Source organism: Rutilus rutilus (genome assembly GCF_951802725.1).
Source record: "Rutilus rutilus genome assembly, chromosome: 19".
Lineage (NCBI taxonomy): Eukaryota > Metazoa > Chordata > Actinopteri > Cypriniformes > Leuciscidae > Rutilus > Rutilus rutilus.
This window is the reverse complement of record NC_140232.1, coordinates 5,794,476-5,809,042: the sequence shown is the minus strand read 5'-3', so window position 1 is coordinate 5,809,042 and position 14,567 is coordinate 5,794,476. Positions and strand designations below refer to the sequence as shown.

Below are 14,567 nucleotides of genomic sequence, written 5' to 3'. Positions count from 1 at the left end.
AAGTATGTTATGATCGACAGTGTCAAATGCAGCACTGAGGTCGAGTAGCACCAGCACTGATAATTTGCCTGAATCAGTATTTAAGCGAATATCGTTTATTATCTTTATGAGCGCTGTCTCTGTGCTGTGGTGCGGTCGGAAACCAGATTGAAAATTGTCAAAGTATCCATTCGAGCATAAGAATTTGTTCAGCTGATTGAAGACAACTTTTTCAATGATCTTGCCTATGAAAGGAAGATTTGAGATCGGCCTATAGTTGCTTAATATGGTCTTATCCAGATTGCTCTTTTTCAGGAGGGGCTTGACAACTGCAGTTTTCAGGGAGTTTGGAAAACTCCCAGAGAGAAGTGAAGCCTTTACCACTTCTAGAAGATCTGCTTCTAAACTGTTTAACACACTTTTGAAAAATGATGTGGGAAGTGTGTCAAGAGCGCAGGTTGATGTTTTAAGGTGCTGTACGGTTTCTTCCAAAATGTTGCCATCAATTTCTTTGAAGTCTTTTCTTGCCAATTTCTTTCAATGGGCAAAAATCTGGGATTTTTAATGACCACAGAGAGTCAGGACCTCGGTTTAACGTCTCATCCGAAGGACGGTGCTCTTTGTCAGTATAGTGTCACCATCACTTTACTGGAGCGTTAGGACCCACACAGACCACAGGGTGAGCAGCCCCTGCTGGCCACACTAACACCTCTTCCAGCAGCAGCCTGTTTTTTTCAGGAGGTCTCCCATCCAGGTACTGATCAGGCTCAACCCTGCTTAGCTTCAGTGGGCAACCAGTCTTGGGCTACAGGGTGATATTGCTTATGGCTGCTGGCTATATCACCCAGCAGGCACACCCTGCAGCCAAAATCTGTTTTGATTCTGATCGGCTTTTATAGAGCCCACTGATCAAACTATATAGAGCTATCATCGGCCGATAAATATCGGCGCCTGATCAATCGGAGCGCCCTCAGAATCCACCCAACTGTCAAACTAGAGGAGGAGGAACAATGAGATTTCGACCCAGGCTTGGAACAGTGGACCAGGTTTTTACCCTGCCAAGGACCCTGGAGGAGACATGGGAGTTTGCCTATCCAGGCATGTGTTTTGTTGACTTGGAGAAGGCTTACGACCGTGATATTCCCTGATATGTCTTGTGGGGGGCATTACAGGAGAATGGGGTACCTGGGTCACTCATGTGTGCCATTCGGTCAAGTCACATTCATTGATTGATTGATTGATTGATTGATTGATTGATTGATTGATTGATTGATTGATTGATTGATTGATTGATTGCGCTTTTTACAATACAGATTGTTTCAAAGCAGCCTTACAGAGATAACAGGAAGATAATGCAACAAAGTTTGTTTCCAGAAGAAAATAGTGTCACAGTCCAGCTTAAGTAAGATCAGTGATGTTTCATTTTTGCGAGTTGCTTCACCAAGTGGAGGAGTTCAAGTACCTCGGGGTCTTGTTCACGAACGAGTGCAGGTCGGAGCAGGTGGTTGATAACAACAGACTTGTACAATGAGCATATTACTGCTGCAGCCCTTTGTACAAGTCCTTGTACAAGGTCATTGTACAAGTCCGTTGTTGTGAAGCAGGAACTTGGCATGAAGGTGATGCTTTCAATTTACCAGTCAATCTATGTTCCATGGACTATGACTATGGTAATGAACTCTGGGTAGTGACCGAAAGAACGATATTGCGGGTACGAGTGCCTAGGCTAACCATGAGAGACGGTGTGCGATGCCCTGACATCCGGGAAGGACTTGGAGTAGAGACGCTGCTCCTTTTGCATCAAAAGGAGTCAGATGAGGTGATTCGGGCATCTTTTGCAGGATGCTTCCCGGTCAACTCCTGGGGGAGATGTTCTGAGCTTGCCCAACTGGGAAGAGACCTCAGGCAGAAATAGGACGCGCTGGAGGGACTTTATCTCCCGGCTGGCCTGGGAATTGCTGGGAATGCCTTGGGAGATAGTAGCTGGGGAAAAGGACGTGTGTATGATCCTACTGCTGCCACCGCCACCCGGAGAAGCGGAGGAGAATGGATGGATGGATGGATGTTCTCTAATTTAATATATTTTATAATTTATTTATGTCTTGGCAAAGCTGAACTTTTAGCATCATTACTCCAGTCTTCAGTGTCACATGATTCCTTGACAAATAAAAAGTTCAAACGAACAGCATTTGTTTGAAATAAAAATCTTTTGTAACATTATAGATGCCTTTATTTTTTCACATGATCAATTTGATCCAAGACTTTGAACTGTATTGTATTGCTTTGTTTTTTAACTGAGAGCATCCAGTGTGTTTGGCCTGGCCTTACAGCAGTGTGATGTGTTTCAGGTCATGTCGGCGCTCCTTTACCCTGCGCTATGGTGAAGTTGACCGACATCCCCGACATGAACTACTATGCCAAGAACGGAGAAGGAGAGGTCAGTATCTTTGATCACGGTGAGAAATTAACCACCGACCAATGTGGATACTTTTTCTGCAGTTGTGGGTAATTTGGCAAGTGACTTGTAACACGGGCCTTTGACAATGCTGTTGCTTAGTAACAACAACACTGTGTGAGGTCTTCTGGGAACACTTTTGACTCAAATGTTAATTGAAACAAATGTATTATCTGTTGAATACCGTGTTATACATGCACGTGTCAGATCTGTATCCGGGGTCCCAGTGTCTTCCGAGGGTATCTGAAGGATGAAGAGAGGACGGGAGAGACTCTGGACGCTGACGGCTGGCTTCACACCGGAGACGTGGGACAGTGGCTGCCGGTGAGACGTCTTCCTCCAGAAGGATTGCACACTTTAAATTGGATTTATTGCTACTTCAGATTACCTTACAGTCCATCCAGGATTTAGCAATTATGCGATCGCAGAATTTAGTGCAAAATCAAGCAATCTCCCCATTATCAGCCATTATTATTCAACCAGTATAACAAAATGTGTCTATTAAACAAATTGCCTACCCTACCTTTCAACTACTATATGTAATACTGTATATACTGTATATTGGGGTGAAAATTTGCTAGTCCCCATAATGCCTGGTTTCACTCAACTCCAGTCCTCGGGACCCACTGCTCTGCACATTTTGTATGTCTCCCTGAACACCTGAACACACCTGAACCAGATCATCAGCTCATTAGGAGAGACTCCATGAACTGAACTGAGTGTGTCAGATAAGAGAGACATACAAAATGTGCAGAGCAGTGGGTCCCGAGGACTGGAGTTGAGAACCACTAGTGGATATGGACTTTTGAAATATTGCTAGTGAGTGCAATCACTGATGATAATACACTGATTAAACTACATTACAACAATAGACAATGATATAATTGTTAAATTGTAAAAACATGACTTAATATTTTAAAATGTCACCGTGACAGTGTGCAAGCTATTGTGTCTAAATCAATTCTGTATTTTCAGTAGAGTTCTGGGGTCTCATTTATAAAACTGTGCGTAGGAACCTTACTAAAAGTGTACGTGCGCCCGAAAGCCAAAAATGGCGTACGCAAAATAATATTCGGATTCATAAAACCGTTCGTACGCCAGAACCTGCGCAGAATTCACTCTATACATCCCAGTCAGCGGAAGATTGTGCGCACATGCGTCTCCTCCCCGAAATAACCATATATGGAGCTTACAACGCCTAGTTTTACTATGCAGATCCTCATCTGCATATCATTTGCATATGATTATTCATCCACGTGATAACGTTTAACGGTACAAGACACATTACATTAATAAAAATCAAGTAGTTGTCTATCCTTGCCTTGTTTTTGAATACATAAATCAAATAGTGTAAAATACATTTCAGAGAAAGTTTTTCTCAATCTTTTCCACTGGCCAAATTGTATTTTTAATTGATACTTTTAGTGGAAACAGATAGTCCTTGGGCATTATTTGCACGAAACTATTTTCTCAGACAATCTGGTATTATCATGATAAGCAGTTATCTCTGTGGTTAAAACATTAAAACAGCACGCCACAGGAAAAGTGTTCAAAAACATCGCATCCACAACAAATATTTCTATTGACTGAATTTGAATATAGAAATGTTGTAACTTCTCAGTAATGACTTCATGTTTAAGTGCTTAACTCCATTAGTTTAAATCATTATTTTATTTATTTAAACTGTTATTTGCGTCAGTTTCACTAAACGGCCCAACGCGCTCGCTGACGCGGACATTTAAGAAGGGATGGATATTTGCTTCAAGTGGCAGGCTTGGTGAGTGAAATTATATTTGTATTATCTTTCTGTATATGTTAAATTTTCTTTAGATTGTCTGTCTAAAAGTGACCAAAAAGACACTTAACTCCAGCTCACCATCGGTGTCGCCAATTCCCTTTGTCTCCAGAATGTGCGTACGCACGGCTCAAAGTTTGCTTAAAGGTGCGCACATTCTCCCGTCAAGTTTGTTTTTTATAGATCACAACCTTTGCGTGGGAACTGGCGTACGTACGTTTCCAGCCCCGTTTTGTGCGTACGCACGCTTTATAAATGAGACCCCTGGTGTCACCGTTGCTTTGTGCCATAACCACTATTTTAGTAATTAATTATGCACAAAAAGTATTTAGAGATAATTGTACTCTTACTATCACTAACACTAATTATATAAGTAAATCATGATTGTTGGTGGCTTTTCAGCTTGAACCCCGATCAAATGCTGCTTGCAGCTTTAATTTAGTTTTGTCTTTTCATTCACAAATATCTAAACATTCTTAAATCAAGATCGATTCACTAAGTCTTTTTTCTGAGACAAATTATCAAAATTAAATGAAAAAAGTGAAAAAAATGCCACAAATCAGTCATTTTAGGCTGTAAAAAAAAAATAATAATGATAATTTCCCTCCGGGATTAAGTCATTACAGCTGTTTGTATGCCGTATATATTTTCCTTGTAAGAGTTATGAATTGTTTCTAGTTTCTGAATGAAATCCTGTGTGAACATTGGATCTTTCAGAATGGCACTTTGCGCATTGTGGACAGGAAGAAGAACATCTTTAAGCTGTCCCAGGGCGAGTACATCGCTCCCGAGAAGATCGAGAACGTCTACACTCGCTGTGTTCCTGTTCTGCAGGTCTTCGTGCACGGAGATAGTCTACAAGTAAGCAAACATGCATTTAAGTACAACAACTGTTCAGTGCAGTGAAACTGACAGCGTCCTCATCCTCTGTTTTTAGTCTCATCTTTTAGGAGTTGTAGTTCCAGACCCGGAGGTGTTTGTCGACTGGGCCAAAGAAAGAGGGATAGTCGGATCATACGAAGAGCTTTGTCAAAATCCTGTGAGCTTTAATGCCATATACAGTACACATGCAAATTTAACTCATTTTTGGGGACAAATTTGTCGCCCAACTATATTAACTCTTTCCCCGCCATTGATGGAAATTTCCAGTAATCCATGTTTTCACTGTTATACCGTAGGGGGCGCTATTACACTTCTTCTGAAAGAGAACTGAATCTCTGGATCAAAACACAGGCGAAGAATAATCTGAAATAAGCGATTAAAGCATCAAACATTAAATAGCATATAAATCAAAACTGATCTACTCCATGTGTGTTTTGATCATTGTTCTGAATCCCATCTGGATGTAGTCTTTGACAAAAACACATTTTTCTCAGCTTTTTGTTTAATATGTTGCTTTTTTTATTAAACTAGCCCACATTCAAGTGTTTGAATCTAGAATAATGTTTTTTTTAAACAGAGGCTCTGTTCTTTCTTGTAAAATATTGTATATTCAGATATTCATACAACAACATATTCTGGTGGACATGATTTTTGTGAAAATGTAAAACAAAATGCTGTCGGGGAAAGAGTTAAACATGCCATAACACCTAACACTTGTGCACACACTGCAGTTTCTCAACTTAGCATGAGATATCAATAGTTTTAAACTGATAAACATGCTCATGCGGTCAGTGAAATGTGCTCTCTTCATCCCGTTTGAATGGTAGGATGTGAAGAAAGCCGTGCTGGAGGACATGACGGCAGTGGGGAAGGAGGCTGGACTCAAGTCGTTTGAGCAGGTAGACCCTCAGAGGAGCATTCTGGGTTATTTACAGAAATCGAAGAACCAACTGGTGTGAGGTCATTTTGAACAAAATCAGGCCAAAAAGAGTTCGAAACAACTTGCCAAAGTGAACTTTCTAGAAAAGTTCACTCCGGCTGGTAAACGCCGTCAAACTACCGCTATTCTGTGGTGATGATGTAATAGGTAGGTGTGGCTCTGAGGCTCCGCCTTCTCCGGTTCATTTGTTCTGTTCAGTCCCTCAGACGCGAGTAAAAACACGAGCACACTGGAGAGCTGCTTTATACTGACACTGTGTTTTTCATTTAATACTGTAAAGCTGCTGCTTTATAGCAATCTAGTGGTTTATTTTAAATAAATGTTATAACTTGATTGGAGTGCCGGATTGCACAGCTTGTGCAAACACATCCACATTAACACCACTGTGATTTTTGTTAATAATTTTGCTGCAAGTATATCGGGATCTTAAAGGGATGGTTCGGAGTAAAATCAACCTAATATTTGTTACTGCTGATGTTAGATGTCAAGGTCGGACTGAATTTCAGTAATGCATTACCAGTGATTTCTGTTGGTGGAGCCGCCGGTCTTCAACAGGGCTCTGACAATCACTGCTGGATCTCAGTCATTTGTGGAAGAAATCAAAATCAAATTAAACTATTTTTTAATGATTTTACACCAGTGGTTCTTAGGCAAACTTTCAAGGGGACTTCAAGAATGATTTAAATAAGACAAAACAAGCATTAAAATAACTAAGAATCAATGTATTTCTTATTTTAATTCATCCCTTAACAACTATTTTTTTCCCTTTAAATAAACCCTTGGGAAAAGTAGACTAGTTTTGAAAGTGTGATTTCTAGACCTGGAAAAGTCATGGTAGATTAAGAAAATGCTAAAAATCCGTTTCTAATTTATATAAATGTTTTAGTTATGCCAAGCTCTAATATAAATTAAAATATTTTATTGGGTAGAAATTGAGTAAAAAAGAAAATTCTTTCATCACATTCACCCTCATTGTTCCAAACACACAAGACTTTCATTCATCCTTGGGAACACAAATGAAGATATTTTTGAAGATTTCCGTCCAAAACCTCACCAAAACTTTAATGCTTCAAACGTTCATTTGAATTGAACAGTTTAATCCAAGTTTTCTGTAGAGACACAATCACTTTATATGCTGAACAGATTTCATTTAGATTTAACCTTTCAATATACAAAAGTGATGTCAATCATTATTACATATTTGGGTCTAATGGATTATCTTACTGCTACAAAAGTATAAAACTGTCCTGATATTTTAATGACAATGACAAAAGAATAATAATAAAAAAAGCATATTTCATTACCTTTTGGAATTTGAAAGGGTTCAATGTGAGCAGATGTTTTTTTACCATCATCGTCGTCATCATCAGAGCTCATTTCCCAGTTCATTCAGCATCTGACTCATATTCGTCATCTCAAACATATTCTCAAAACTATAGTTTTCAAGATCTGCGAAATCAGTATTTTGATCGCTGACAGCTTCTTCACCAGATCCACCATCACGTGACAGTGAGACTAATATATGATTGCGTTCAGCAGTAAATCACTGAACCATTTCAGGTTTTGCTGATGATGTTTGTGCTAGTTATGAGTGAAACATCACGTCATCATTGTGTATCAGACAGAATAAAGGTGAACTGCACTTATTGAGTCATCAGAGATTCAACTGTTGCACAGAATATATATATATATATACACAGTGCTATGCATAAGTTTAGACACCCATGCTAAAGTTGACTAAAAAGAGGAATAAAAAATCATCTTTTGGAAACTGAACTTAATGCCTTAATTAAAAAAATTAGGAAAAATCCAACCTTTAAGGACACCAATTTTCTTTGTGAATGAATAATGTATCGTAAATAAATAAATGTTCTTCCTTAAAATACAGGGTGCATAAGTCTGGACACCCCTATGTTAAATTCCCATAGAGGCAGGCAGATTTTTATTTTTAAAGGCCAGTTACTTCATGGATCCAGGATACTATGCATCCTGATAAAGTTCCCTTGGCCTTTGGAATTAAAATAGCCCCACATCATCACATAGCCTTCACCATACCTAGAGATTGGCATGGGGTACTTTCCATAAGATCATCTCTCAATGCAAATCAAACCAGCTATTAGGCTAACTGAAATAAAACCTAGAGGAATTCCTCTAATCAGGATTCCTCTTTTTAGTCAACTTTAGCATGGGTGTCTAAACTTATGCATAGCACTATATATATATATATATATATATATATATATATATATATATATATATATATATATATATATATATAAATGACAGTATTACATACTTCAGGTCACTAGAGACCCTATCCACTTTTTAGAAAATAATAAATTAGAAAACAGACATAAAATCACTGATCAGCGCACAAACATTGGCAAGTTGAGCTTCCGCTTACCAGATCTGATGCTTTGACGTGTAAGAACAAAAATAGGTTTAGCACATTTGAGCTAGTGACGTTTGTTCTTGTGTATTAAGCAAGTAGAGTTGAGTAGAATTTTCATTTTTGGTTGAACTTTCTCTTTAATCCTTATCCAGTAATTAAACTGAATACGGGTTAAAACGATTAAGGAATAGTCTCAGGGACAGTAGAGGACCTTGACGTCCAGAAGGTTTGAGAACCACCGTTTTATCAGTGAAACACTCTTTCAGCTTTTGGTGTACAGCCGTTCATGAACATCAGAGGAGAGATTGTGTTTGAGCCGTTTTCCCTCTCTTTCTCTTTCTCAGGTGAAGGACTTATATTTGCACCCTGAAATGTTCAGCGTGTCGAACGGCCTCCTGACGCCGACCCTGAAGAGCAAGCGTGTGGATCTACGACGACTCTTCAGTGAGCAGATCGCACAGATGTACAGTAAATCCTCCATATAGACCACTCGCGCTAATACAGTCTCAGCGTCGCACTCGTCAAGCCGTTTCCTCTAAAACATTTCAACTAACCTGCTAAATAAGGGTGATGCTACTGACAGGAAACCGTTCTCAATAATTTATGATAAAGACTGAAGTCTTCACATTTTTCTCATTTAGTGATCTAGATTGAGTTTTAGTCTGTCATTTTAGACAGCCTGTACACCGAGACAGACACTCTTCATCCTAACACATAGATCAGGAACGTTGGGATGCATTTTACAAGATTCAGGAACAGATGAACTTGTTGGAAAGAATAGCTTTTCAGTCAGTTTTATAGATATTTTACAGTTTTGTAATTATGAGCACCTCTGAAGAACAATCTGTATGAATTTTGATGCTGCGCTTCATTTGTTGTGTTGACAGATGAGATGTCTGTAAATGAGGATTTTCAACTGTAAATGTTTGACTAATTGCAGCTGATAGAGCTGTACTGTATTTTACCTTCTTTTATTGACAGAAGAATAAAGACAATGAATTATGACAATTTTCTTCTAAATTCCTGTGGAATAACGATCACAGCTCTTACTGACAGTGTGTATGAAGACTGGTTGATTGAGAATGATGTTTGAACCGTTGATGTTCATTTGTTGTTTACAAACTGCTTCAATCCCAATTTTACCCAAGATCCCTCCAGTATCCCTGAAATGTGTGCTGACATCCCATTGGATGAAAAAGACTAAGATAAAAAAAGACGTTTTAAAGTCTTCACCTTGACCTGGTAAAGCTATATAAACACCTCAGACAAACAGTGGACGTCCAAAACCAGTTTACTGTAAGGATGTATGACAACTAAACAACAGCAAACACATTATGTTTAAAGAACACTTCAATTTGAGCAATGAAAAGAAGAAATATACACATTTTGAAAATAAGGCTATGGTCCAGAGTTTTAGAGAAAATGTTTTCGGTTATTTCAAAAGCAAAGCAGGACTGTAATAACATGCTCTAAGCTTTAATTGATTTGTTAGATGTTTTATCCAAAATGAACATTTTTTACATTACATTTTACCCCTGGGATTGGAACCCATGACAATGGTGAGCTCTGTGAAGGCACATTCAATAATCCAATTATCTGTAGATCATTTGCAATAGTATTCAAAATATTAACGTCCAAAACGAACAAATCATTTTCTATTTATATAATCAAAGCTCTTACAGTTTAAAAAAACACTTCATTATATATTGATTGTCAGTATGTGATTAAAATGTGTGAATTTAATAATTGGCCCTGAAACTATTGGCAACTTTTCCAAACAGTGCATTGTGAATTATGGCTGTAAGACTATTGGGAAATACAACAAAAAATAACATTAACAAAACGGTCTTTCCTTCATTAGCGAATACAATGGGCACAAACACAGGTCAGTCACAAAAAGAAAAGAGGTTTCAGAAGCGTCAGTAGAGGGAGGCAGAGTATCGTTTAAAAGCATCATGTTAAAGATAACCACCGGCATATATCAGTCATCAACAGTTTAATATAAATGTTGATTCTCTGCACGATTCCAGTGTTGCACTATATTGTAATGCTTTAAAAAATGCACAAGTAGTGTGTGAACTCTATTCGTATAGAAAACTAAGCTTTAGCTTATTAGCGTTTAAATATTAATTTGGCCTCTGGTGGATGGAAAATCTGAAAGATAAACATGCAAATGACCTGTTAGAACTTCAGTGATCAATCGTCGGTCAGATGTAGAGACTAAAGGCAAAAATGAACTGACAAGACAAAAAAACAGTTTGCTGATGGCTTCATCTGTCAACAAAATACTCAGAATAAGACTTCATTATCAATAAAAAAAGTAACAAACAGAAAAAGAAATAAATAATTGTTGCCGTGACTTGGTTAAAAATCACACTGTGTTTTCAGTCTCAGTCATCGGCCACGATGGACAGCGCTCGCAACTCATTGAGTTTGGCCTCGTTCTCTAGTTTTCTCTGGTCATCTGTCAGCCCGCCCTGGTCAATCTGATCCGTCAGTTCAGTGAAGATCTTGTGCATCTCTGTAAAATAGGCCACCTGGGAGAAAACAGAGGAAGAGAGCTCAAGTACAATACAACAATACACACATTCCCAGTATTACATTTTTATTTATTTTTTACCACTCGTGTCAAACAGGAGTTTTTTGTTTGGGTTTACCTGCCAATTTCTGATTTGAGTGTTCAGAAATCACAGTAACAAATGCTAATTTGGAACAAAGTGATTCTCTATGAACCTGTTTCTTTACACTTTATGCCACAACACATAATGATGTGCAAAAGCCTTTTAATTGGCCATTTTTATGTATTTTATTATTCTCATGCTGTCACAGGGAATGATGGGAAAAGTAGTTTTGTCGTACAAGCCCGTCATCTCATAGATTAGCCAATTATCTGGCAGTCTTTGTAACGATTCTTCAACAACAGCACACACAATGTGTGATCAATACCACCTAGAATCTGACCTGATTCACGATGACACGCCCCTAAAAGTCAAAGCCACGCCCCTTCGGATTGAGTCGGAAAATCAGACTCAATAAAACCCCCACGTTTTCCACGGACAATTACGACATAGTGATGCTAGAGACACAAGCCCTGTCCAAACTACACTACAGAATCACTGCATATCCGAGGCCATTTCTAGGCTTAATTTGTGTTTGTAACTTTGTGCGAATCTAAATAAAGAACTTGGCTTTTTCAAACAAGGGATATTCTTCACTCCCGCTCATGCAAGACAACCAAAAATCATCCAGAGATTACGCTCATGGGTCTGTGGGTAGCAGGTGACCCTGATCTTCTCTGATCGGTGTGTGAGCGAGCGAGTGTCGGCTGAAAGCTTTCTTGACACGTCCCGCCCCTGCTCTTCCCCCGGCCCGTGAGTCAGGGGTCCCGCGAGAGACGCTTTGATGATTAATAGCCTTTAATCACATTACAAGACTCCAGGAGGAGTGGGCCGCCATTGAAAGCGCTGGGAAATACAGCTGCTCGGCTCTCAAGCCTACACACAGCACATTTATTCAAGCTGCTTACTGTATGAGCGTTTAAAAAACCAATCCACGTCTACAATAGCCTTAAAACCCAGTGAGAAAACACATTCTCAAGACAATACGAGTGGTGTTTGCCAGCGCAAAACTCGCCATCATGATGCTAGGGTGTTGCTATCTGAATGCTTGATAGGTGTCTTACTGGCCCACTTCTAAGTCTTACATTTTTGGGGGAAAATGTAAAAAAAAAAAAAAGAATGAAAGTCAATGGGGTCCAAAAGAGCATAACATTGGACCCCATTGACTTTCATTGTTTTGTCATTTTTGTTTTGTTCTTTTTCTGTACAAATTACAAAAGAAATCAAATACACAAAGAGATATATTTTTAAATAACTTCTTTTGAGTTCCACAGTAGAAAGTCAATTATACACATTTTGACAAAAAGTTTGTTCCAATTATTGACCCTAAATCTGATGAGCAACCTTCATTCAGCAATACCAATGTGAATGTCACTGAAATGCAGAGGCCATAAAAGCGGGTCTTGTTTGCTAGTGATACGCAGCGGAATTTCGATTGATGAGTGTAACTCAACTCCACTGTTCACACAGGAGCCATTGAGTTCAGACACCCACGGATTGCAAAGACACTTTTGAGGGCTTTTGTAGGGCAGATGTATAAATGCGGCCCCAAACACTGTGATGAAGCACATCTCTTTTGAATAGATTGTGTAAACTGCCTCTGGGATTGCTCGAAATGACTTCAGACTCTAATCAAAGACTGGCCGTCAGTGGCGCTCTGTGATCTATGAGAGGCCAGTTCCTGCCCAGTGCTGAATGGAAGCGGATACTGGTCTGTCCTGTTTATGGTGGTCTCACCACATGAAGAGCGGAGAGGGGATCTGTTTGCCGTGCAGCACGTGGGGCTGGAAGGAAAACTAGTTCAGAGGAAAATCCGCCTTGGACCTGTCAGAGATCAATCAAAATGGCCAATGAATGATGCCGCCACACACAAGCTAAAGCGCAGGTACGGCAGCGTATTTATGTCTCGGCTTCAGACAGCACTCCCACGGACCGTTCATGAGCTGTAAGATACATGCTGCAAACGACAGCTTTCCCAAAACGACAAGCTCCAATCTGATTGGTTGCGGTTACGCAGCTTTTGGCAGTCAAGTTTGTGAGAACTAGGTTTCAAGGATTTCAGTTTCGCAAGACTCAGTTTGCAGCAGTTAGTAGCAAGAAAAACGTGACATCCCCAATAACTCGGCTGCTTTGATTCAGAGATATATCCATTAAACAATCGGTACTTATTACTTGCAGATGGAAGGATATTATGACCGCAAAGTCAACACACATTTCCGATCATCCCTTTGCTGCTGTATTGTTGAACTATTTGTGGAGACAGCTGTGCCATGATTTGAACAAGATACCACACCAACCTATTATTGTGGTTTCGTCGATTTAAGATTTACCGCCCTTTAAAAAAACACATAAAAAAAAAAATCGAATTGTGGTTGGTCGTTGAACATATCATCCAGACGGGCCCTTCCTGTTGAAGCGGGTGATTCTTGACCAGAACAAGCTTCAAAGGGGATTAGTATTTATACTTCTGTCACACAGATTAATATATTCTAAACATGCATCTAATTAACTAATTAAACATATACACACACACACACACTGTAATAACACTGTAAGCCACCGATGTCCCAAATTGAGTCCGGCTAAACATTATCTCAGAATACTCAGTAACCATGGACCAATCAGCTCGAGGTTACCTACAGTATTGAGTGATAATAAGATGAGAAGGAAATGTGCTTTGGAATAGAACTCCATTTGGAATAATTACTGCCTTTGTACAATTATCCATCCATCTCCAGCCCACTTTTCCTAGGTTGGAGGGATGCAAGAGCCTATACCTGCGTCTTGGGTCAAGGCCTGAAAGAAACCCCATTGGACTGATGGCCAGTCCATTGCATGGCTGAACCAAAAAGTCCACTAGGTAGCGCACATGTGCTTGACGGATACATCTGCACTCACGGTCAATCAAGTATACTCCGAAGCACTTGGTGTGCAACAGATGGAGCGGATCACGGAAAATAAAGTAGAATGCCTTAACACACACACTCACAATTTAGTGTCTAAAATTCTCCTGACCTCCATCTTTTTGGATTTTGTGGGAAACCAGAGTTTCTGGGACTCAACTAGGACTGAGTCGGGACTTGAACCTGGGACCTTCTTGCTGTGAGGAAACATTGCTACCCACTGTGCCCCTTTGTAAAACTGCTGATACTGTCATTTTGTATCACAGAAATTACAGGTCACAAATATCACATGCTTTAGCTGTATGATAGTTATCATTCTATTACAGCAATACAAATTGGATTGGGTCTCAAGCTTCTTTAGCATCTCACTACATGCATTATGTTCTAAAGATGTCAAGTTCAACTGCATCCTTGCATTTTCTTTCATTACACCACACTGTGTCTAGCTCCTCACCCCTGCTCCTGGAGAGACACCTTCCTACAGACTCTGCTCCGACACACTTACCTGTAATTGTCAAGTGTTCTTGAATACCTTGATTAGCTTCTTCAGGTGTGTTGGATTGGGGTTGAGCTAAACTCCACAGGATGGTGGCTCTCCTATCC

General features: G+C 39.5%; 2 protein-coding genes across 2 annotated transcripts in view; one reads left to right on the top strand and one right to left on the bottom strand.

The window, feature by feature from the left end:
- Positions 1 to 9,449, top strand: part of acsl2 (acyl-CoA synthetase long chain family member 2) — a 37,214-nt gene extending 27,765 nt beyond the window's left edge. The window contains exons 16-21 of the mRNA XM_084389275.1: positions 2,328 to 2,416; positions 2,642 to 2,758; positions 4,947 to 5,090; positions 5,167 to 5,268; positions 5,939 to 6,010; positions 8,788 to 9,449. Coding sequence (XP_084245401.1) covers positions 2,328 to 2,416; positions 2,642 to 2,758; positions 4,947 to 5,090; positions 5,167 to 5,268; positions 5,939 to 6,010; positions 8,788 to 8,928 — 665 coding nt within the window. The 3' untranslated portion in view covers positions 8,929 to 9,449. The remainder of the gene's footprint in view (positions 1 to 2,327; positions 2,417 to 2,641; positions 2,759 to 4,946; positions 5,091 to 5,166; positions 5,269 to 5,938; positions 6,011 to 8,787) is intronic.
- A 269-nt stretch (positions 9,450 to 9,718) lies between these two features.
- Positions 9,719 to 14,567, bottom strand: part of bin3 (bridging integrator 3) — a 62,448-nt gene continuing 57,599 nt past the window's right edge. Inside the window, exon 9 of the mRNA XM_084389276.1 lies at positions 9,719 to 10,980. Coding sequence (XP_084245402.1) covers positions 10,834 to 10,980 — 147 coding nt within the window. The 3' untranslated portion in view covers positions 9,719 to 10,833. The remainder of the gene's footprint in view (positions 10,981 to 14,567) is intronic.